Here is a 22,049-nt window from a genome sequence, read left to right on the forward strand (position 1 = left end):
GTAAGGATGTGTGAGGAATTGATCAGAATGAATGTGTTGTGAGCAGTATAACCTGAGGACTATTCGTAATTAAGATTAGTTTTTTTAAATCTTATACTGCAAAGGCTATGTGCTAAATTGCTTAGGATTGATTAAGTAGCTAATGATCCATAAACTGTTTTTATTTAAAGATTGCATTTCTTTTGTTTAGGAGGCTAAGTCCTCTGATTGGGTATAAATGTACATGATAAGTTATGCACAACTGTTGAGCTTTGTTTTTTTAGAATTGTGATCATTGCTGTCTAAAAATTGTTCTTGGCCTTCCACAAAACCTGTATAGCTACCAATTTTCAACATGTGTGATGTGAAGTGTTTTAGAATTTCATGATAATATCACAGCTCAGAGCATGTGGCACTGAAGGGAAGAGATTTTGGAGCAAGTGATACTGAAGGGGAGAAATTGGTGAAATTTAAGTAATAATTAGTTAATTCAAAAAATATTGTTGTAGTTTGAATTCAAAACTGCATTTCAAAACTTCAATTTCAAAATAAGGGGCCTCCCATTTAAGATAGAGTTAAAGAGCAATTTCTTCTCTGAGGGTTGTTAATCTTTACAACTCTCTACCCCAGAGAGCAGCAAAGGCTGGGTAATTGAATACATTTAAGACTGAGTTAGACAGAATCTACAAGAGAGTCGAAGGTTACGGGGCAGGCAGGAAGTGGAGTTAAGTGGGTGAGATGGGTAAGTGGGGTAAATAGTGAGGTCAGATCAGCCATGATCGTATTGAATGGCAGAGCAGGCTCAAGGGGCCAAATGGGGCCTATTTCTTATGTTCTGATGTTCAGGAAGTTCTAAGAAAAGCATTGGTTGGACAGGGAAAATTGAACTATTGTCTTTCATTAGTGTGAATATCCTATCTTTCTTCCCTTGCGCATTTTGTTCACTTGTAGTCTTTTAATGGCAGAAGTTATATATTAAGTTCTTACCCACTCTACTTCTACAGTTAGTGGCAACAAGTGCCTACATGCAGGTAGTAGAGTGTTCACATGGATTGGATGAATTGACTGTGGCTTAGGGAAGTAGTGCTGGTATCCTGAGTATAACGTTGCAATTCCAGAAAGTTGACTGCTACTTATGCAGTTGCTGGGTCCTACAGTTGTTTAATATTAAAATGGAACACAAGCTTAAAATAACACCATCGTAGTAGCTGTCCAGAGGTTTATGAGTTACAGAGGGATTTTGTAACACTTTCGATAGATCATAGAGGCTCAACAGATATATGCAGATTATGTGTTTTGGCCTATCTTGAACCAATTGGGCAAAGATTGAATTAGTATGTGATACAGTTTTATATAAGAATTTTTTCTACATTATAAAGGTAGTAGATTAATAACTAGAATTTAATTATAGTTTTGTTCTGGATAATTAATGATTTAGCCATATTGTACAATTTTAGTTCTAACATATATATAATTTCGAGAGATGCCTGTAAAGAAATTCTAATTTTATAGTATTATATCATGTTTCAGTTACATTGAATATCAAATATGTTTAATTGGAAAAGTAATTTTGAAATAAATTTTAGAATACTTTCATTAGTCTAAAAACAATTATAGGACCAAATCTCCTGGTCCCCAGATCATTGGGGACCAGATGTACAACTGAAGATAAGCGTTGGGATCCTGATGTGCGGATTCACGTGGGAATTCTGCAGTAAGTTTAAACTTCCCATGGACAATGCCTCTGCTGCCCAGGACCCTGCATGGAAGTCTCGACTCTAACTTAGATCCATGGGACTTAGCTGGGTAGTTACCCAGGAAATGTTAGACAAATTAAAAACTTAGTGTAATGTCTGGGTAACTCCACAACTAACCAAACTAATACCCTAACCCGACCACCTTGCTACCCGCCTTACCCACCGCATCACTTACCCATCTACCCACTTATTCATCTCATCCATTTACCCACCTCACCCACCATCCACTTATCCACCTCACCCATATTTTGAAGTGTAGTCATTGTAGTAATGTAGAGAAACATAGCCACTTTGTACAAAACAAGATCCTAGATGCAGCAATGATATAAATGGCCAGATAATTTGCATTAGAACAACAACTTGTATTTATATAGTATCTTTAATTTAACGCAATGCCCCTGTGAAACACCAAGGCCGTTTCAAAACCAGACATGATACCAAGCCACATATCATATTAGGGCAGATGACCAAGAGCTTGGCCAAAGTGAACAAGACAAAGAAGTTTAGGAAGGGAATTCTGGGCCTGAAGGTTGAGAAAGGTTCAGCACTGCCAGTAGGAGTGGGAAGAGGGCGGGCACGGACACCAGCGCGGGTGCTAGTGAGCTTCCTGAAGGCAGACAGCTGCCTCTGGGAGCTGCAGACCTCCACAGAAATCAACAAAATAACAAAAATGCTGCAAAATATGTCCATGCAGTACAATCAAGCACTTGAAAGCATACCTCATAAAAATACAGTCTCCAGATATCTCTTTATTTCCCCAAGGAGATTTCATCTCACCCTGGATTGAGGTTTGAGCAAAAATGTAAAGGCTGATTGGCCTGTCCGCCAACCGTAAAAGTGGGCGGGCCACAAAAAAGTCACTCAATTTCCTCCTGAATGGGCTTAATTGTCGGTGGCCATGCTTCTGACTGCTGCGTGCTCCCACTGAGCGAGATATTGCGTGGGTGCGCAATGATGTCACGACGCTTGCCTGACATCATCTCTCGCTACTTCATGGTTGTATGGGTCGGGCATGCTCCCGCCTGCGGGATGTAAAGCTCTGGCCCTAGAGTTTAGGGCCCACTTAGCTGAAGCCACAGCCGCCAATGATGGAGTGACTTAAATTAGAGATGCTCAAGAGACCAGAATTAGAGGAGCTTAGAAATCTTGGAGGCTTCTAGGGCTGGAGGAGATTCAGAGAAATAGGGAGGGCTGAGGCCAATGGAAAGATTTGGAAACAAGGATGAGAATTTTAAACCAAGGCATTGCTAAACTGGGAGCCAGTGTGATGTGAGTTAGTACATAGGCAGCAGTGTTTTGAATACGAGAGGTTGCCCAGGAGTGCATTAGAAAAGTTAGATCGAGAGGTAACAAAACCATGGATGAGGGTTTTAGCTGCAGATGAACTGAGGCAGGGATGGAGTCGGATTATTTTCCAGAGATGGAAATAGATGGTTTTAATGATAGTAATCAGAAGCTGATTTTGGGATCAAACATCTGACACCAATGTTGTGAACAATCTGGTTCAGCCTCAGATAGTTGCCAGGGAGAGGGATGGAGTTGATTACTCAGAAACAAAGTTTGTAGCGGGACAAAAGTCAATGGCTTCGGTCATCCCAATATTTAATTGTAAGGAAGTTTACTCCTCCAGTACCGGATGTTGAACAAGCAGTCTGCCAATTTAGAGGTTGAGACTTGTGTTGAAATAGAGCTGGGTGTCATCATCATAGGTAAGGAAGCTAACGTGGTTTTGGGTGATGTTGCTGAGGGGCAGCGTGTAGATGAGAAATAGGATGGACCCAAGAATAGATCCTTGGGGGAACATCAGAGGTTGATGATATGGGTTTGGGAAGGGATGCCAGTGCCAGTGATCTCTGGCTATGATTAGATAAATGAGATTGGAACTAGGTGAGTGCAGCCCTACCCAGCTGGACAGCAAAGGAGAGGCATTGTAGGAGGCTGGTGTAATCAACCATGTCCAGGGCTGCAGACAGGACCAGAAGGTTGAGAAGGGATAGTTTAGCTTTGTTGCAATCACAGGATGTCATCTGTGACTTTGATAAGAGCTGTTTCAATACTGTGGCAAGATTAGGATTTAGTTGACTGGAGCACTGGGAGAAAGCCCCATCTCTAAGTCTTAGAAACATTTTTGAGACATCTTGCATTCATCTAAGAGGAAAAATATGGCTTTAGTTTAAACTTAATTTGAAAGGAGGTTATCGCATGCAAAATTTAGAAGTATATTCAAGTGTAAAAACCCCAGAAATTTGTGTAATTATATGAAAGCCTGTAGTTGAATGGAGCAGTAGTTCTCAAGGTTTTTATTTGAAGGATCCCTTTTCAACTGGATTAGTAATCACTGAACCCCATCCAAATCATAACATTATCTAGTGCCCATCATCAGTGTTGCCTCTTATGCTGTGTGTGTGTGTGTGTGTGTGCAGACATCATGGAGGTACCAAGCAAGATACTCACAAGCTGTCCCCTGTGCAGCTATGGAAGAAAATTTCAAGGTACCGCACATTGAAGTAGGCAGACAGGGCACAACAAATAAAATTTAGAGGGATTGTTGCTCTTAATATAAGTCAATAGCAAGCTTCTGGGAGTTTTCAAGCACAGTAAACAAGAAGTAGCTTTCACTTTGTAACAGGCCTGACCTTAAGGAATGTGGGCGTCCTGGGCAAATTTGTTTTTTGGCATTTTTTCCTTGAGCTTAAGTAATAGTACTTAAATATTTTTAAAAACTTCCCGCTCTTGAACAAGGCCCCCACCACCAGCCGTAGTAACTGCGGGTCGATCTGGCGATCCTCGTGCTGCTCTTAGCTCATGCTCCCTTCTCAGACAGCCAGCCCACTCTGCATTGCACATGTAGTAGCTGCACTGGTCCCTGTCTTTTATCTTGCACCAAGCCTGCCCTCAGTCTCTATTTTTTTTTGCTTACTCTCGACCGTGGCAACCTAGGTGCTCACCTTGCCCATCTGTAAAGCTAGCCCTGCTTAGTATGCACTTTCACATTATTTCGGGCTCCCCCATACCCCCAGAAACTCTTTATGGATACCAGTTTGGTAACCACTGGAAAAGAGGAGCAGTTTGCCTATTAATTTGTTGGAGCTGGGTATCTTGTGATATGCCCAGTTTGTTAGACTTACCTCAAAAATGTTTTACCCTATAAATGCAAGCCCAGTGGAGTGCAGCAGGTCATCTGGGACCTTTGTGAATGGCAGCGCCAACAGGGTCTCTCCTTAACAAATGAGATTTAATGATTGAGTAGTGAAGAAGGTGGGGGAGGAGGGTGAATTAAATTTCAAATCAGGTACAGAAAGAGAAATAAAGACAGGGAAAGAAAGATTGGTTGGAAAAGACAGTGACAGAAAAGCTAAAACAAAATCAAAATTTGAAATTTTTCATATCTGCAACAACAATTGACTACCCAAAGAAATTATTATCCACTTTCTGGGTCACTGAGGTCTATAGGCAGTTGTTAACAGTCATCAAGTTGTTAAAAATGCTTTTAATTACTAGTCTTTCTGTTGTGAGTTAAATGAGTTAATGCACAATGCAGTAATTTCAAGGAACTCATGGGGAGGTTAAGGATGAGATGCTGTTCTTGTGAAGCTAAAGGCAGAGCAGCATAACTTGTGGTGATTTGTAATTTGTGGGTTATCGTTTCCATTCTACAATTTACTGGCTGATTTGCACATTAATAACAGAATACGTTGTTATTTTTCAACAAAGGTTTGTCATCTCCGTTTGCTGAGGTGGAGCAATTTTACCATAACTCAGATTCGCACCTGGTTATATAATCCTTTTCTTTCACCAGAGGTATTTACTCATTGTTAGGATTTGCATTCCACTGATAACAGATGTCCTCTGGTAAGCCATCAAATCAGCCTTACTTATTTGTGCTGGCTGACAGTTCTTATTGATGCTCAATTTAATCATTGGAGATCCCATTCTTTCCTGATACCCACAGATGCACTTCCAGGAGGAATCACTGGATAGCAGTCAGAAGCTCCCTTTCTGAACAAAGGGGATAGTAAAGTTATTTATTGTGCTCCTTTACATCACTCGATCAATTAGCTTGGCACAGATGGGGATGAAGTCAAACATGTCACTTTCCAAACCTGTATGTTTCAGCTATTCACCAGATAATTATGCTGCACCACAGGGTGAGTGTTACCAACTATCGTAGCCTTCTCACTCTTCACATCAAATACTTGTGTATATAGGGGAAGTGGTTTGGTTTGGCATTGTACAACAAATCCCACAGATTTCTACACTTATCAATGTCATGTAATTTCCTACTCAAACAGAATTTTGCATACAAATCTGAGACAGTGTAAGTGCTGGTATGCAAGCGGTAAATTACTTGACATAACAAATCACTTATTCCACACATATCCACATACTCTGCCATTGCTTTCAATGTATTTAACATTTCATCACTTGATTGCCTTATTCAAATGTGCAACACACAAAGAACAACAAAAGGAAACATTAAGAAATGTTTGTTCTGGTACAGTGAGGCATTTAACAACAATTTGTATTTAGTGCCTTTAACTTGGTTAAACATCCTAAGGTCCTTCATAGGTGCATTACCTCTCAAAATTTGACACACAGATGTTAGGGCAGATGATCAAAAACATGGCTAAAGAGATAGGTTTTAAGAAACATCTTAAAGGAGGTGGAAAGATTTTGAGAGGGAATTTCAGAGCTTTGGGCCTTGGCAGCTGAACGCACAGCTATCAGTGATTGAGCGATTAAAATTCAGAATGCTAATGAGGCCAGAACTGGAGGAGCGCAGATGGCTTGGAGTTTTTACTGCTGCTTCTGGGTATAATTTATATCCAGTTAGTGTTATGGAAGAGGCCTTAAGTCTGAAAACCTCTAAATAGTACCAACATCAAGTATGTTAGTATTAATGTTGTGAAATGCCTGCAATGCTGCTATAGTTTGTGTTTTGACAATGTTGGGTGAAATAATGGATGTACAGTATATTGTAGCAGCCCTGTGGTGAGTACTTTCTAGGGTCCCACAGTATTTTAGTGAACTAAACAGAAATTATGAGTTTTGGTTTTGTTCCTGCTAATTTGCTTATTTTATCTTTTAGCAATTGGTGCAGATTCCACCAAAGAGAAGTGCCCACCTAAGTATAAACTATCTCCGGTTGTGTTATTTCTAATTGCAGTTGCTCTAAAAATTGATACATTTTTTCAGAGAATGTCAGATTAGGTAGTACCTTAGGGTTAGGTTTTAAATAAATTAGATCAAATTGACATAAAACGTGAAAAGTAGTAAGAAAAATTTTCATTGAGTATGCAAGCAGGTTTGGGAAAACTGTTGAAATCTTTGTTAATAACGTCAATATGCATGAAGAATCAAATAACCTTGGAACAAGAGTTAGTAAAGAACAGCAAAGTAGTGTGACAGGGTGGGAGGAGTGTGAAGCAAGAGAGCATCACTGTGAAGAGACCGGGAGGAGTGTGAAGCAGGTGAGCATCACTGTGAAGAGACCAGGAGGAGTGTGAAGCAGGTGAGCATCACTGTGAAGAGATCCGGAGGGGTGTGAAGCAGGTGAGCATCACTGTGAAGAGATCCGGAGGGGTGTGAAGCAGGTGAGCATCACTGTGAAGAGACCAGGAGGGGTGTGAATCAGATGAGCATCACTGTGAAGAGAGAGAAAAAAAGAACTAACATGACATCACTGGAAAACTATGGGTTGATTAGCTGGTGAGTATTGCCGCTGTTTTTCCTTTCTCCAAAGTTAGACTTGGTGAGTTGCAGGAAACAGCGAGAGCAGAGGGAGGCTTAAAACAGTGCGGCGAGAGCAAGGCTTTACTTTGTGAACAGTGAGAGCAGATCAGGGTTATCTGCCGCCATCAGAAGCCAGTTTGCAGGTTCAGAGCCTGCGTTCGGAAAGAAAAATCGAGGTGTGACATTATTGGGAAGCAGGTAGGTGATTGGCTGCTGAGTATTTCCTATTTATCTTACCTAAATGAGGGAATAAACTGGTTACTTATATTTTTTAAAAGTAAGGTTTACTACTACTAGCAAGGTGTGAGTATTACTGGGGTTTATCAGTATTAGTAAGGTTTATTAGTAATGGTCAGGCTTATTCATAGTAGTAAGGTTTATTGGTACTGATAAATATTACTACTGCTAATAAATCTTTATTAGCAGTAGCAAGGTTACTAATTGTCATATAAAGGAATGGGAGGGCTGCTCCAGCCTCTAGAGTACACATCCTGTGCTATGTAGGAACTCCAGGACATTTCCCATGAGATTGAGCACTTTGTGGATAGCTCAATTATAGATATGATTATCCCACAGCTTAAGAGCATGCAAGGAGAGGGAATGGGTGACCATCAGACAGTCAATTAGAAACAGTCAGATAGTGTAGGAGTCTCCTGAGTGCACCCCACTCTCCAACCAGTATTAATACTGATAAAAGTGATGGTTTATCTGGGGAGTGCAGTCAGAGCCAAGCCCATAGCCCCACGGGTGGTTCAGCCATACGGGGGGGTACAAGGAAGGTTGGAAGAGCATGGTGACAGGAGATTCAATAGTTAGGGGAATAGACAGGCATTTCTGTGGCTACAGACGTGAATCCAGGATGGTGTGTTGTCTCCCTGGTGTCAGGGTTAAAGGTCTCACTGAATATCTGCAGAGCACCTTGAGGGGGAGGGTGAACAGCCAGCAGTCGTGGTCCACATTAGTATGAACAACATAGGCAGAAAGAGGTTGATAGTCTTGCAGTCAGAATTTAGGGAGCTAGGTAGGAAATTAGCTAGCAGGGCCTCAAAAGTAGTAATCTCTGGATTACTCCCAATACCACGCGCAAGTGAGTATAAAAATTGGAAAATGAAACCGATTAATGCATGGCTGGAAAGATGACTTTAGATTCTTGGAACATTGGGACTGGCTCTGGGGGAGATGGGAACTGTATAGGCCAGAGGGTTTACACTAACTTGGCAGGGGTGTGCGAACCAGGAGGAATACCAAGGTGAATAGAATACAGGGAGCGATAGATAGCTCTAGAGTAGGGAATAGTGAGTTATTAGGTAGGGCCAGAGTAAGGGAGAAAGTAACAAAGTCTAAATTGGGGTTAATGTGCAAATATGTGAATGCACGGAGTGTGATCAATAAGATTGGTGAGATACAAGTGCAGACTGGCATGTGGAGATATGGGGCAACATCGTCCCCCCGTTGGGCAGGCTTCCGATCGGCACGCACGGTCAGGGGCGCACCACCATTTTACGTGGGCAGGCAATAAGGGGATTCCCTCAGCCTGGAGTACGTTCTTTCGCACATGCGCGCGGAAGAGCACACAGATCTCCCTGAGGCAAAATGCTGCCTCAGGGAGTCGGCTCACATTTTAAACTTTAAATAAAGCTAAGAAAAAAATTTACCTCGTGGCATTATTTGAAAATGTTGTTGAGATTTCTAAATCCTCATGAAACCTCACCCCACCCGTGGATGAGGTTTCATGCTTTTTTAGAAGCCTGCCAGGGCTCCTGGCCTGCCTGCCAACCTTAAAGTTGGATGGGCAGGCCCATTATTGACTCCAACTACTTTGGTAATGGCCTTAAATAGGCCGTTGACAGGTCAGCAGGTGTGCAGCCAACTCGGGTGTGCGCCCGCCGAACTGAAAGTCTGAATGACGCGCCGTGACATCAGGACGCACGCCCAATGTCACCCGTGTCATTTTACGCTTTAGCGAGCGGGCCCTGCCCCCACTCGCCGACCGGAAGATACAGCCCATGATGATGTTGCTAAAACACAGGCCTGGCTCAAAGAAGGGCAGGGTGTTAAATATTCCTGGATACAAGGTGTTCAGGAAGGGAGGAAAAGGGGGAGGAGTGACAGTATTGATTAAGGAGAGCATTGTAGTGCTGGAGAGAGAGGATATACCAGAGGAGTCAAGGACAGAATTTATGTGGCCAGAGCTAAGGAACAAAAATGTGCAATTACGTTTTTTGGTATAATCTGCAATCCACCAGCTAGTGGGAAGGATGTAGGGGAACAAATTTTTAAGGAAATTACAGAGAGGCGCAAGAATTAGAAAGTAGTTATAATGGGGGATCTCAATTATCCAAATATAGACTGGGACAGTAGCAGTGTAAAGGGTAGAGAAGGGCAAGAGTTCCTAGAGTGTGTTTGTGATAATGTTCAACAGCAGCATGCTTCCAGTCCACTGAGAGGGGGAGGTGCTACTGGATTTAGCACTTGGGAATGAGGTGGACCGAGTGGATCAAATATGGCTAGGAGAACATTTAGGGGACAGTGATCATTGCCTGATAAGGTTTAGGCTGGCTATGGAAAAGGACAAAGAACAATCCAGAGTAAATAGGGTAAGACAACTTCAATGGAGTAAGAATGGATCTGGGCTGAATAGCTTGAAATCAAAGGTTGGCAGGAAAAGCAATAACTGGACAATTGGCTACCTTCAAAGAAGAGAGAGTTTGGGCATAAACAAGGTATATTCCCTTGAAAGGGAAAGGCAGAGTAAACAAATCCGGAGCTCGCTGGATGATGAGAGACAGACATTAAGATGAAGAAGAAAAAGTATGCTTAGGACGGATGTCAGGTGGATGATGCAATGAAGAACCAGGCTAAGTATAGAAAGTTAAGCGGGGAAGTGAGAAAGCAAATAAGAGAAGCAAAGAGGCAATATGAAAAGAGACTGGCAGCTAACATAAAAGGGAATCCCGAAGTCTTCTATCGGCAAACAGTAAAAAGGTGCTAAAAGAAGCACTAGGGCTGATTTAAGGACCAAAAAGGGGATTTATGCATGGAGGCAGGGGAAATAGCTGAAGAATTAAATTAATACTTTGCATCTGTCTTTACCAAGGAGGAAGATGCTACCCAGACCATGGTGAAAGAGGAGGTAATTAACACTCTAGAAGTATTTAAAATTGATAAGGAGGTATTAGATAGGCTGTCTCTACTTAAAGTTGATAAAGCACCAGGACCAGGTGCGATGCATCGGAGGATATTGAGGGAAGTGAGAGTGGAAATTGCGGAGGCATTGGCCATAATTTTCCAGTCTTCCTTAGACTCGGGAATTCCAGAAACTGAAGAATTGCATATGTTACATCCTTGTTCAAAAAGGGTATAAATATAAGCCCAACAATTACAGGCCAGTCAGTTTAATTTCAGTGGTGAGTAAACTTCTAGAAACAATAATTCAGGACAAAATTAATAATCACATGGATGCATGTGGGTTAATTAAGGAAGGCCTGCATGGATTTGTTAAGAGAAAATCGTATTTAACTAATTTGCTGGAGTTTTTTGAAGAGGTAACAGAGAGGGTTGATAAGGTCACTGCTGTCGATGTGGTGTACATCGACTTCCAAAGGGCATTTGATACAGTGCTGCTCAACAGACTTGTGAGCAAAGTTAAAGTTCATGGAACAAAAGGGAAAGTAGTAACATGGAAATTAAATTGGCTGAGTGACAGGAAACAGAATAGTGGTTAACAGATGTTTTTCGGGCTGGAGAAAGGTTTGTAATGGAGTCCTCAAGGGGTCAGTGTTGGGAGCCTTGCTCCTCCTGATATATATTAATGACCTAGGCCTTTATCTATAGGGCACAATTTCAAAATTTGTGGATGATATGAAACTTGGAAGCATTGTGAACAGTGAGGAGGATAGTGCAGAACTTCAAAAGGCCATAGATAAGTTTGTAGAATTGGCAGCCACATGACAGATGAAGTTCAATGCAGAGAAATGTGAAGTGATTCATTTGGGAAGGAAGAACAATATAAAATAAAGGATTCAATTCTAAAGGGAGTGCAGGAGCAGAGGGACCGGTGAGGGTGGGGGGGGTTTGGGGGCGGTGTATATGCACAAGCCATGGAAGATGGCAGGACAAGTGGAGTGCATGGTTAATAAAGCATACAGTATCCTAGTCTTTATTGATAGGGGCATAGAGTACAAGACCAAGCAGGTTATGTTGAACTAAAACATTAGTTCAGCCTCAGCTAGAGTATTGTGTCCCATTCTGGGTGCTGCATTTTAGGATAGATGTGAAGGTATTGGAGAAAGTGCAGAAAAGATTCACGTGAATGGTTCCAGGGATGAAGAACTTCAGCTATGAAGACAGATTGAGGAAGTTGGGACTGTTTTCCTTGGAGAAGAAAGGCTGAAAGGAGGTTTGATAGAGTTATACAAAATCATGAGGGATCTGGACAGAGTTGATAGGGAGAAACTCATGAAAGGATTGAGAATGAGGGAGCACAGATTTAAAGTAATTGGCAGAAGAAGCAAAAGCGACATGAGGAAAAACATTTTCACACACCGAGTGGTCAGAGTCTGGAAGACACTGCCTGAGACTGTGGTGGAGGCAGGTTCAATCAAGGCGTTCAAAAGGGAATTAGACTATTATTGGAAAAGGAAGAAGGTGCAGGGTTCCGGGGAGAAGGCGGGGGAATAGCACTTTGTGAATTGTTCTTTCAGAGACCAGTGCAGACAGGAGGAGCTGAATGGCCTGCCTCTGCACTGTAACAAATCAGTGATTGTCTGGCATACTGTTTAGGACACTGCTGGATAGAAAGGAAATTGACAGTGCATTAGGACACACAAGAGCAGGTTAGTACTTGTATTTGCTATAATTATAATACTAAATTAAACAGCCAGCATGGGTTTGACAGAAGGTCTCACCTGTCAAGCTCTCCTGAGATAATTTAAGGTATTAAACCTAAAATAGATAGCAGCACTTGTTATAATGTAGTTTATTTAGACTTTCAGAAAGGTTTTGTGAAGTTCCATTTAAAAGCTCCCTAATTAAACTAGAAGCTACAGGAATCCAAAATACATTGGTCTGGAAAAAAAACTTGTTTTAAAAAAATAGGAACCACGCTACTATGAAGGCGTAATGTTTGATCAAGATCAAAGTAATCCTGCAGGGGTTAATGCTCGGGGCCTTTATTATGTCTAAACATTTTTAATTGCTAACTTGGTTCAGTGGATGCACCCTTGTCTCAGGGGCAATAGGTTCTGAGCTTAAACCCTAATGCAGATGCACGTAATCTAGGCTGACATTTTAATTTCATTTATATCAGTGATATTGGTCAAGCGATGAATGTTGGCCAGGGCACTGGCAGAACCATTCTTCGATTAAGTTTCATGAGATCTTCTATGTTTTGAGCCGACAGGACAGATAATTCAAAGCTGCATAATCATGAAATATAAAAACAAGTCTCTCTCCCAAACCTACACTCCTCCCTAGCAACTATTTGACACGACAGTGACAACCATGCTTATGAAGGTTAAATTTGAGAGCTTTATGTGAGGCTAGCTTTATTGTGTGCATGGCATGGAGAACTGGAGTGATGAATTTTTGGTAATAATATTGCTACTGGAAACTAAATGACAAAGTATCTATTATCCTAGCAGTGATCCTAACATTTCTGAATTATACAGCTTTTATTGTCCTGATAATTTAACTATAATTTGTTACCTTTCAACTAGAGGCAGCAACAGTTGTAACTTTTCATTTTAGCCTAAAATATTTTTGTTTACATCTCAACTTAATGGATAACTAGTGGTACAAAGATTAATAATGTAAATATGTTAACCTGCTGCTTATAGAATGCGTTTCTGAGAGTTTAGTATATTTCAGAGTTCTTGTTGAATTAAGTCTTCCATTTGACGCAAAATACTTTGCATGTCAACTTAATATTTTGTGAAATTAAATATTGTATATGTTTGGGGAACGGATGGAAAATTCTAAAAAAAAATGAGTCCCCTTAAAGAGTACTGTCAAATTATCTAGGTTTCTGGCAGCTGATGCATGTACATTAGACATGTCCTCTTTCATCTACAGGTACAATGAGATTTCCAGAAGCAGTGAAAAGACCACTGACTATCAAAGCTCCTTTGAGGAAGCCTCTGACAAGTGTTATCAAGTATCTTGGTGGGTGCTAAAGTTTTGGTAATTGTCTGCTGCTTAATTTGACTTCTGTTTTAGAAATTCTAATTAAAATATTGAGAAATCTGTTTAAATTGAATGATAAAGGTTCATCTAAATGAAAAGTTGACAGATGGTTCTCATAAATAAGGTATATAATTGTGAAAATAATAGTGCAAGGCAATTTTAGGGCTTTTAACATTTTTGTAAACAAATTTTCATTTTCATCAGGTTACAGATACCACTGCCATGTTGAAAAGTCATTAGCTCTGCCCGCACTGCCCCCGGTGCCACCAACACACAAAACAGTCAGTTAGAAATTTTTAATATATTATTGGTATATTGGTATTATTGATAAATTTGTGGAATGATTTTAATTAAATATAATTTTGATACAACACCATAATTTGCAAGCAATTAACTCTAGGGTGAACTAGAATTGTAACAAACGTGACAAGTACTACACAGCAGAAACTTGTAGAAATAAAGGGATGAACTATCCATGTTGTATTCCAGGATATCATCCATTGACCTTTAAATAGTCCTGCTCAAGCCATGTAGATTGAGATCAGGTATCATGAATTTATGAGAGAAGATGAAGAAAGTTAGGCTTGTTTTCTTAGGATAGGATGTTCCAAGGTGACCGAATTAAATTTTTCACGTTATGAAAGAAGAAATTCACAAAGCATCTTACCTGCTACTGCAATAGGTTCAGATACAAGAGGCATAAGTCAAAAAATGTTAATAAGAGGGTAATATTGATGTGAACCTTATCAACAGAGTATTAATATTTAAGAAATAGGCAAAGTCAGTGAAGCACAATATAAATGGGCACAAGAGACAATCAGCAACTAAAGCTTGCACTTCGTGCTTTAAGCATCTAAAGCTTTTCAAAGCATTTCACAGAGGTAAGCAGTGATGGGTGATGAGTTCGATGTGGTAACAAGACATGATCAAAGGGAAGTATGGGGAGGCTTTGAAGGAGGGAAGAGAGACCTAGCACGGTAGAGAGGTGTAGGGCGAGTGTTTGAGTGTGGTGTCTAGAAGAGTTGAGGGTTCTGTAATTAAAGGCAGAGTAGAGGGGTGGGGTGGTGGTGGTGTGCAAGGCGTTGTAAGGGAATCCAAATTCTGAACAATAGGGGTCCAAAAATTCATGCAGTATCCCAACCATGGTTTTACTAAGGCTTTCTGAGTGGAAATTCCCACAACCTGCTAAAAATCTATCTGCTCTTCTAAATCACCCAGCTTTGCCCTATTCAAGGTATAACTATGGTTTTTATCACCAAAATGTATCTTCTCCCATTTATGGCCGTTGATTTCCATCTGCTGCTTTTTTTTACCCATTTTATCAACTAACCCAAATCGTTTTGTGACTTCCTTTTTTCTCCACAATTGTTTACTATGCTTCCCATTTTAGCATAATGTGAACAACCTTTAGCCCTATATTCAAGTCATTGATGTATATATTTAGCAGAAACAATCGAGAACAAAGTACTCTGATACACCACCAACTATTTCCAGCTACGTTGAAACTACCCTTAACTTCTGCTCTATAGATTAAAAACCAGTTAGTATGGGTGAAACAATCTGCTATTTGCAATGTGCATTTCCATCGTTCTATATACTTCATCTTCTTCAGCAGTCTTTTGTATGGCATTGATTGGATAACCAGGTAACTTTTTGTTTGGGATATTGCTGCATGAGGAATGTTACCCAGAATACTGGGTGAGCTCCATTACATCTCTTTCCATAGTGCCATGGGTTCTTTTACTTCATCTCAGTAGATGGATAGATGGGCCTTGATTTAACAACTAACTAAAAGATGGCACTGCGAACAGTATCGGCTAAAATATCGGCTGCCATTACAACAGCATCGACTTGCGTTTATATAAGTGCCTTAACATAATATAACAACCAAAGATGCTTCACAGGAGTGTTGTAAAGCAAAATTTGACATCAAGACAAATTAAGAGATATTAGGGCAAATGACCAAAAGCTTGGACAAAGGGGTAGTTTTAAGGAGCATCCTAAAGGATGTGAGGAAGGAAACCCAGAGCTTAGGATCCTGGTAGCTTAAGGCACGGCAACCAATGTGGAGCAATTAGATTCGGGGATACTTAAGAGGCCAGAATTAGAGGAGTGCAGATTCCATGGAGGATTGTGGAGTTGGAGGAGATTACAGAGATAAGGAAGGAAAAGACATGGAGGGATTTGAAGACAAGGATAAGAATTTTAAAATAGAGATGTTGCTTAACCAGGAACTAGCGTAGGTCAGCGAGCACAGGGGTGATTGGTGAATGGGTCTTGGTACGAGTTAGAACATGGACAGCAGTGTTTTGTATGACCTCAAGTTTATGGGGGTAGAATATGAGAGACCGGCTAGAAATGTGTTGGTATAGTCAAGTCTACAGGTAACAAAGTCACGGATGAGTTCCTAGCAGCAGATGAACTGAGGCAGGGCTGAGTCAAACGATGTTACAGAGGTGAAAATAGGTGGTCTTAGTGATGGCACAGATATGTATTCAGAATTTCACCTTGGGGTCAACAAATCATGGGGCCAGGAAGAGTGATGGAGTCAGTGGCTAGAGAATGGAGTTTGTAGTGGGCACCGAAGACAGTGGCTTCAATCTCCCCAATAAGTAACTGAGGGAAGTTTCTGCTCATCCAATACTGGATTTTGATCAAGTAGTCTGATAATTGAGGTTTCGTCAATGTACCTGTGAGAATTGATACTACATTTTCAAATGTCACCGAGAGGCAGCATATAGATAAAAATAGCAGGGGTGAGGGGGGAGTGCAAGGATAGATCATTGGGGGACACCAGTAGTAATAGTGCAGGATCAGGAAGAGAAGCTATTGCAGATGATCTTCTGGCTATGACTGGATAGATAAGAATGAAACTAAATTGCTTGTTCAAGTCTACAGTGAATGTTAAGCCTTCTAACATGGATAATAGTGCTACCAACTGAGTCAAGTTGTTACCCTTGAAATGATTGGAAATTGGGAACTTGAGAGGATGTTGGAACAGGAGTTGGGTACTAGTTTTGATTCCACAGGGTGATTGCAGAAAGGTTGAAGTAGGTGGGGTGCTGCAAGTGTTAAGAGAAATGAGGAAATGTCATACATTGCTTTGTCCTAGATCGAAACCTCAGAGCTGTCAAGGTTGATGGTTGATCTGTGATGTGAGTGGAAGAGTTAATGTCAAGGCTAAGATTGAGTGAGGTGAGGTGTACAAAGATGTCAAGGGAGTGGGCATATACACTCTCTATAACTCAGCAGTGGAGAGATGAAAGATGTCCTAATACCACAACATACGTGCTGTTATTTGTTGATATGATTTAACATTGAAAAGCTACTTATTTAGTGATGATCGACGCAAACAAGAGTGTGCTTCGACCTCAAAAACAAAAATACCTGGAAAAACTCAGCAGGTCTGGCAGCATCTGTGGAGAGGAGCACAGTTAACGTTTCGGGTCCAAATGACCCTTCAACAGAACTAAGGAAAAATAGAGGTGAAATATAAGCTAGTTTAAGGGGGGGTGGGACAAGTAGAACTGGATAGAGGGCCAGTGATAGGTGGAGATAACCAAAAGATGCCACAGACAAAAGAACAAAGAGGTGTTGAAGGTGGTTATCTTTTGGTTATCTCCACCTATCACTGGCCCTCTATCCAGCTCTACTTGTCCCACCCCCCCTTAAACTAGCTTATATTTCACCTCTATTCTATTTTTCCTTAGTTCTGTTGAAGGGTCATTCGGACTCGAAACGTTAACTGTGCTCCTCTCCACAGATGCTGCCAGACCTGCTGAGTTTTTCCAGGTGTTTTTGTTTTGGATTTCCAGCATCCGCAATTTTTTGCTTTTATCTGTGTGCTTCGACCTGATGTGATCTGAATTTACATTAGACAGAACATCATATACTTGAAGCACTGTTATTTTGCAAAAAAAACTTGTGATTTGTACACAAACAATGCAATACAATGTAAGCCGTATCAAGTTAGTGCATATAATATTATTCTGAAAAACTATGCACCCACTCCTCTGGGTGACTCACAATCTGTTTTTTAGCATTGTTGGTTGATGGATAAATATTCACCCAGGACACCAAGGAGATTCCACCTGCTCTTCTTTGAAACATATTCCTATGGAGTTTAGAAAAAAATGAGAGGTGATTTCATTGAAACATATAAAATTCTTAGAGGGCTTGACAGGACAGATGCTGAGAGACTGTTTCTCCTGGCTGGAGAGTCTCTAATTTGGGGTCATAGTGTCACAATAAGGGGCTGGGCATTTAGCACTGAGATGAGCAGACATTTCTTTACTTAGAGAGTTGTGAATCTTTGGAATTCTCCACTCTAGGGAGCTGTGAATGGTCAGCTGTTGACTATGTTCCATAGATGTTTGAACACTAAGGATATTAAGGGAAATGAGGATAGGGTGGAAACATGGATTCGAGGCAGAATATCAGTCCATGTTTCTTATCGAATAGCAGAACTGGCTTGAGGTTTGTGGCATACTCCAGCTTCTATTTCTTATGTTCTTATAGGGACTACATGGAGCTGTGTTTTTTTTGTTATATTACTTAAAACCTTGCATCAATAACCAAAGTATTAATTGAAATCATGATCAACATTTTTCACTTTCTGCTTTTTCTTCCACTTCCCCGATTGTCTAATTGCATGTAACCTTTTTTTCCAAAATGCAGAAGTGCATCCTGCTGTAAAGCCAAAGGTGTTAAGAAGAGTGCCAAGCCTTACTTCAGGGAACTCCAGTCAATCACCAAAACGACTATTTGCAATTCAAAACCATGGCTCTCCAACAATTCTCGGAAAGCAAAACTACAGCCAGCACAACGGTGTGGATGGTTAGTTTAACCCCCAAATATAAGTATTGTAAAAAAATAATTACTAATACCCTGTTCAGACAAGTGATATATTCAGCGTTTATATGTACAATTTTCCAATTATTATAGAGCCTCATTGTTGCCTTTTTTTTCTGTTCTTCCGTAGGGAGGTGGTTATAGTTTTTGTTATACAGTTTAACACTGAGCACACCTGTTTAGGAGATACTTTACAGGGTTCAAAACTGGCAAAGGGTTAACTTTAAAGACGGGTAATTTGACTGTCTGCTAAGGCCAAGTTTTATATTTGCTGTCAATTGGGTTGTGAGTTGAATGTGTTACTTATGGGCAGCATTTTTCTGTAGCTGCGAACAATCTAAAATCTTGTTATGGTTCAGGAGTTTCACATAATATTCAAATTATTGAAATTAGTCTGCTAGATTAGTTTTGAGTCTCAGTCTTTGATAAATTTGCAACAACTCTCCTTTTATATTATAATTTTGATGAAAATTCCAATGTGTATTATGCTGAATAGCAGATTTTCTGTTCATTAAAGCATACGAAGCAGCTGGTTAAAAAAATAAAATGAGACTAGAATTTGGCTTTTCAGATTGCAAGCCTCATTCCAATATGTTGGTCTCTCAGGCCATCAGCTTGCTTGATTGCAGTAATCCCTCTACTATTATCATCAATGCATAAAATGTTTACTATCTTAAGTAGGTAAATGCAGGACCATAAATGATCGACCGGGAAGGTCTGAAATTTGATTCCTGAACTAACTCGTTGATCTTGATGGTATTGTTAGGATTGGTGTGGGTGGCCTTGTCCAAGAATGGAAAACTCAGTCCAAGCTCCAGCTCAGTTGGCAGGTGTGCATGCTGGATGAGGACAGGATGGATTGTGTTGGTTTCAACAGTAAGAAAGAAGAAAAAATGTTCAATTTATATTCCATCATTAATGCAATAGTTTGCTTAAGCTTTCCTTACACATCTACTCATCTACTCAGTTTAAAAATAAGGGGTCTCCCAAATAAGATGGAGGTGAGGAGGAATTTCTTCTCTCGGAAGGTCATTAGCCTTTGGAATTCTCTTCCACAGAGAGCAATGAAAGCTGAGTCATTGAATATATTCAAAGCTGACTCAGACAGATTTTTGATGTAAAAGGGAGTTGAGGGTTATGGTGGGAGTGGGGGGTGGTGGGCAGGCAGGAAGGAAAGTGGAGTTAAGGCCACAATCAGATTAGCCATGATCTTATTGAATGGCGGAGCAGGGTCACTGGGCTGAATGGCCTACTCCTACTCCTGTTTCTTCTCATCTTATGATCTTATGTGGATCAATGTGGAGTAAAACAATCCTTTGAACAGAAGGTGCATAATGAATAATAGAATCTAGTAAAGGAAGCTGGCTGATTGGCTGGGAATAAAAATGTAAACCAGTTGGAAAAATTACAAGATGGAGTAGGGTTCAGTGAGAGGGGCAGGCAGATTAGAAAAAAATTGACCTGGTGAAATTCAAATTGGTCAAATGTAAATAGGAGGTAACGACAAGAGACTGATTGATTGACAATGAGATAAAGCGAGATAAAGACCAGCATTAGCATGCTCAATGCTATGAACTATTTTAAAAGAGGAAAGAAGAGGCATTTCCAGACTGGACACATCTGCATAAGCCTGGCAGAGTCTGGCATGATGGGCCCTGAGCACATTTGTCCAAGTCCATCCAAAGTGTCCATAATGCCCAGCATAAGTTCCTGGAGTTGGAGGAAAGGGTGGAAGTTGGGTTGCTCTCAGAAGTAACCTAAGTACTCTCATAGCCCCCTTACAAATGTAAACTTTTAAAAAAGAAATAGCAAATCCCAGGTCAGGATTTCAGGGTTGAGGACATGATTCTGACTTGAAATGTCTAAATCAGGCTTGTCCAACCTTTTCCTGTGGGGGGGGGGTCACATTTAAATTTTTCTCGACCTCGGGGAACCAATGAGCAAATTTCGGAAAGATAAGGCTTGGCAGAACACTAAGCATGAATTTAACAAAAAAAGGCTGATGTATGAAAAGAAACAATTTGTTGAGAAAAAAAAATCACAACAGTAAATTGATAATTTTTAAAAATGAGCAATAAATAAAGATGACCATTAGAGTGTGACAGTGTGTCCAGCTCAGTCTCAGGGTGCTCACTCACTCACCCTGTGTTAGAGTGCCTGTTGGTGAGTGAGGGTGATGGTCTCTCTCTCTCTCTCTCTCTCTCTCGTGTGCTAATTTAACCAACCTCCTCTAGTACACTGGGGGTACTAGAATTCGACCCAGTACTGCCAGTTTGTGGCCAGTTGAAATTGGGAGCTCATTTTGAAGAACGTTGGGTGCAAGTTTGAGTGGTTGCGCATTGAAACTTGCCCAGGCATGCAAATTCATTTTCTATATACCGAGGCAGTAGAAGCAGAATGAACAGCTTCTACTTCAGGAATGCTTTCTCAGTGGGAACAACGGCTTATGATTATTTGTAGCTGGTGAAGGTGATATTTGGAGTTTAAAATGAACTATTGTTGTGTAAATTGTACAGTTTTGATGAATTGTGTATGTTGCAACTAGCACCAAATGCCTTACATGAACTTCGTTTCCATTTAGGAAATGTGAGGAAACGACTTTTGATGTCCTACAGGGGTAAGATGTAGTAATATCGACTTAAAGCCTGTGTAAGGTGTTATATAGACCCAAAATTGTTTTCAAATAAGGAAGTGTTATTTTAGCTACATTTATTTGCTTTTTCAGAAATATTGCCTTGTCATTTATACATTCTATGTAATGTTCCACATCTCATTGTGCAGGTGGCCCCTGGGTTATAAATGAAGTGACTTAAAAAGTGCTTTCCTGCTGGTGCAACATGGATATTCTTAATACCTAGTCCCTTTACTACATTGTCCTATCAAATATAATGTAAGATTATTAAGTGTCTTGTAAAGAAGGTTGTATAAATGGTTCAAAGTGGCCTCATTAGCATTAAATACACAAGAAAAACATACATTTTCATGGCTGCACATTTTGGGTGGAATCATCTGTGCCTGCTGGCATCAGGCATGTTCCGTGGCATGAGCAGACAATATGGTGAGAAGGCCAAAAATCAACTTCACGTTGTTGTGAAACCAGCTTTTGATCGTCCAATGACGGGCCACGTTTCCCAACATCTGACATCGGGAACCTCACTGTAATGCATCTGCATATCATTATAAGCCCAGTCCGGAATTGTTTCCCCCCACCACTGGATCGTCCGCCCATGCCGACGTGTTTCACAACTGCATTTGGCGGGCTGCACTTTGAGGGGAACTTGGAGGTGAGTATACAATAACATTGCAGAGTGCTTGCCCGGGTCACCTGTTGGACTTCAAGGTTGAGGCGTGTCGGGGGGGAGGGGTGGGGGCCAAGGACTGCCCTGCGGTTGAGGCTCATTGTGGGTGGGGGGGAAGGGCTGCCTTGTGGCTGAGGTGCATTGAGCGGGTGGGGCAAGGGCAAGGGCTGCCCTGAAGGTAGTGCACTAGCACGTGCAGGTTGGGGGGTGGGGCGGTGAGTGGTGGGAGAAGGAAGCGGCCACGCAT

The 22,049-nt window shown here is 40.9% G+C and overlaps 1 protein-coding gene across 1 annotated transcript in view; it reads left to right on the forward strand.

Moving 5' to 3' along the window:
• The window catches only part of mta3 (metastasis associated 1 family, member 3), a 262,123-nt gene that overhangs the window by 186,154 nt on the left and 53,920 nt on the right, over positions 1-22,049 (forward strand). Inside the window, exons 15-17 of the mRNA XM_078557154.1 lie at positions 13,542-13,631; positions 18,330-18,488; positions 21,085-21,120. Of these exons, the coding sequence (XP_078413280.1) occupies positions 13,542-13,631; positions 18,330-18,488; positions 21,085-21,120 (285 nt within the window). The remainder of the gene's footprint in view (positions 1-13,541; positions 13,632-18,329; positions 18,489-21,084; positions 21,121-22,049) is intronic.

This window comes from Cetorhinus maximus, chromosome 14, assembly GCF_964194155.1.
Source record: "Cetorhinus maximus chromosome 14, sCetMax3.hap1.1, whole genome shotgun sequence".
Taxonomy (NCBI): Eukaryota; Metazoa; Chordata; class Chondrichthyes; order Lamniformes; family Cetorhinidae; genus Cetorhinus; species Cetorhinus maximus.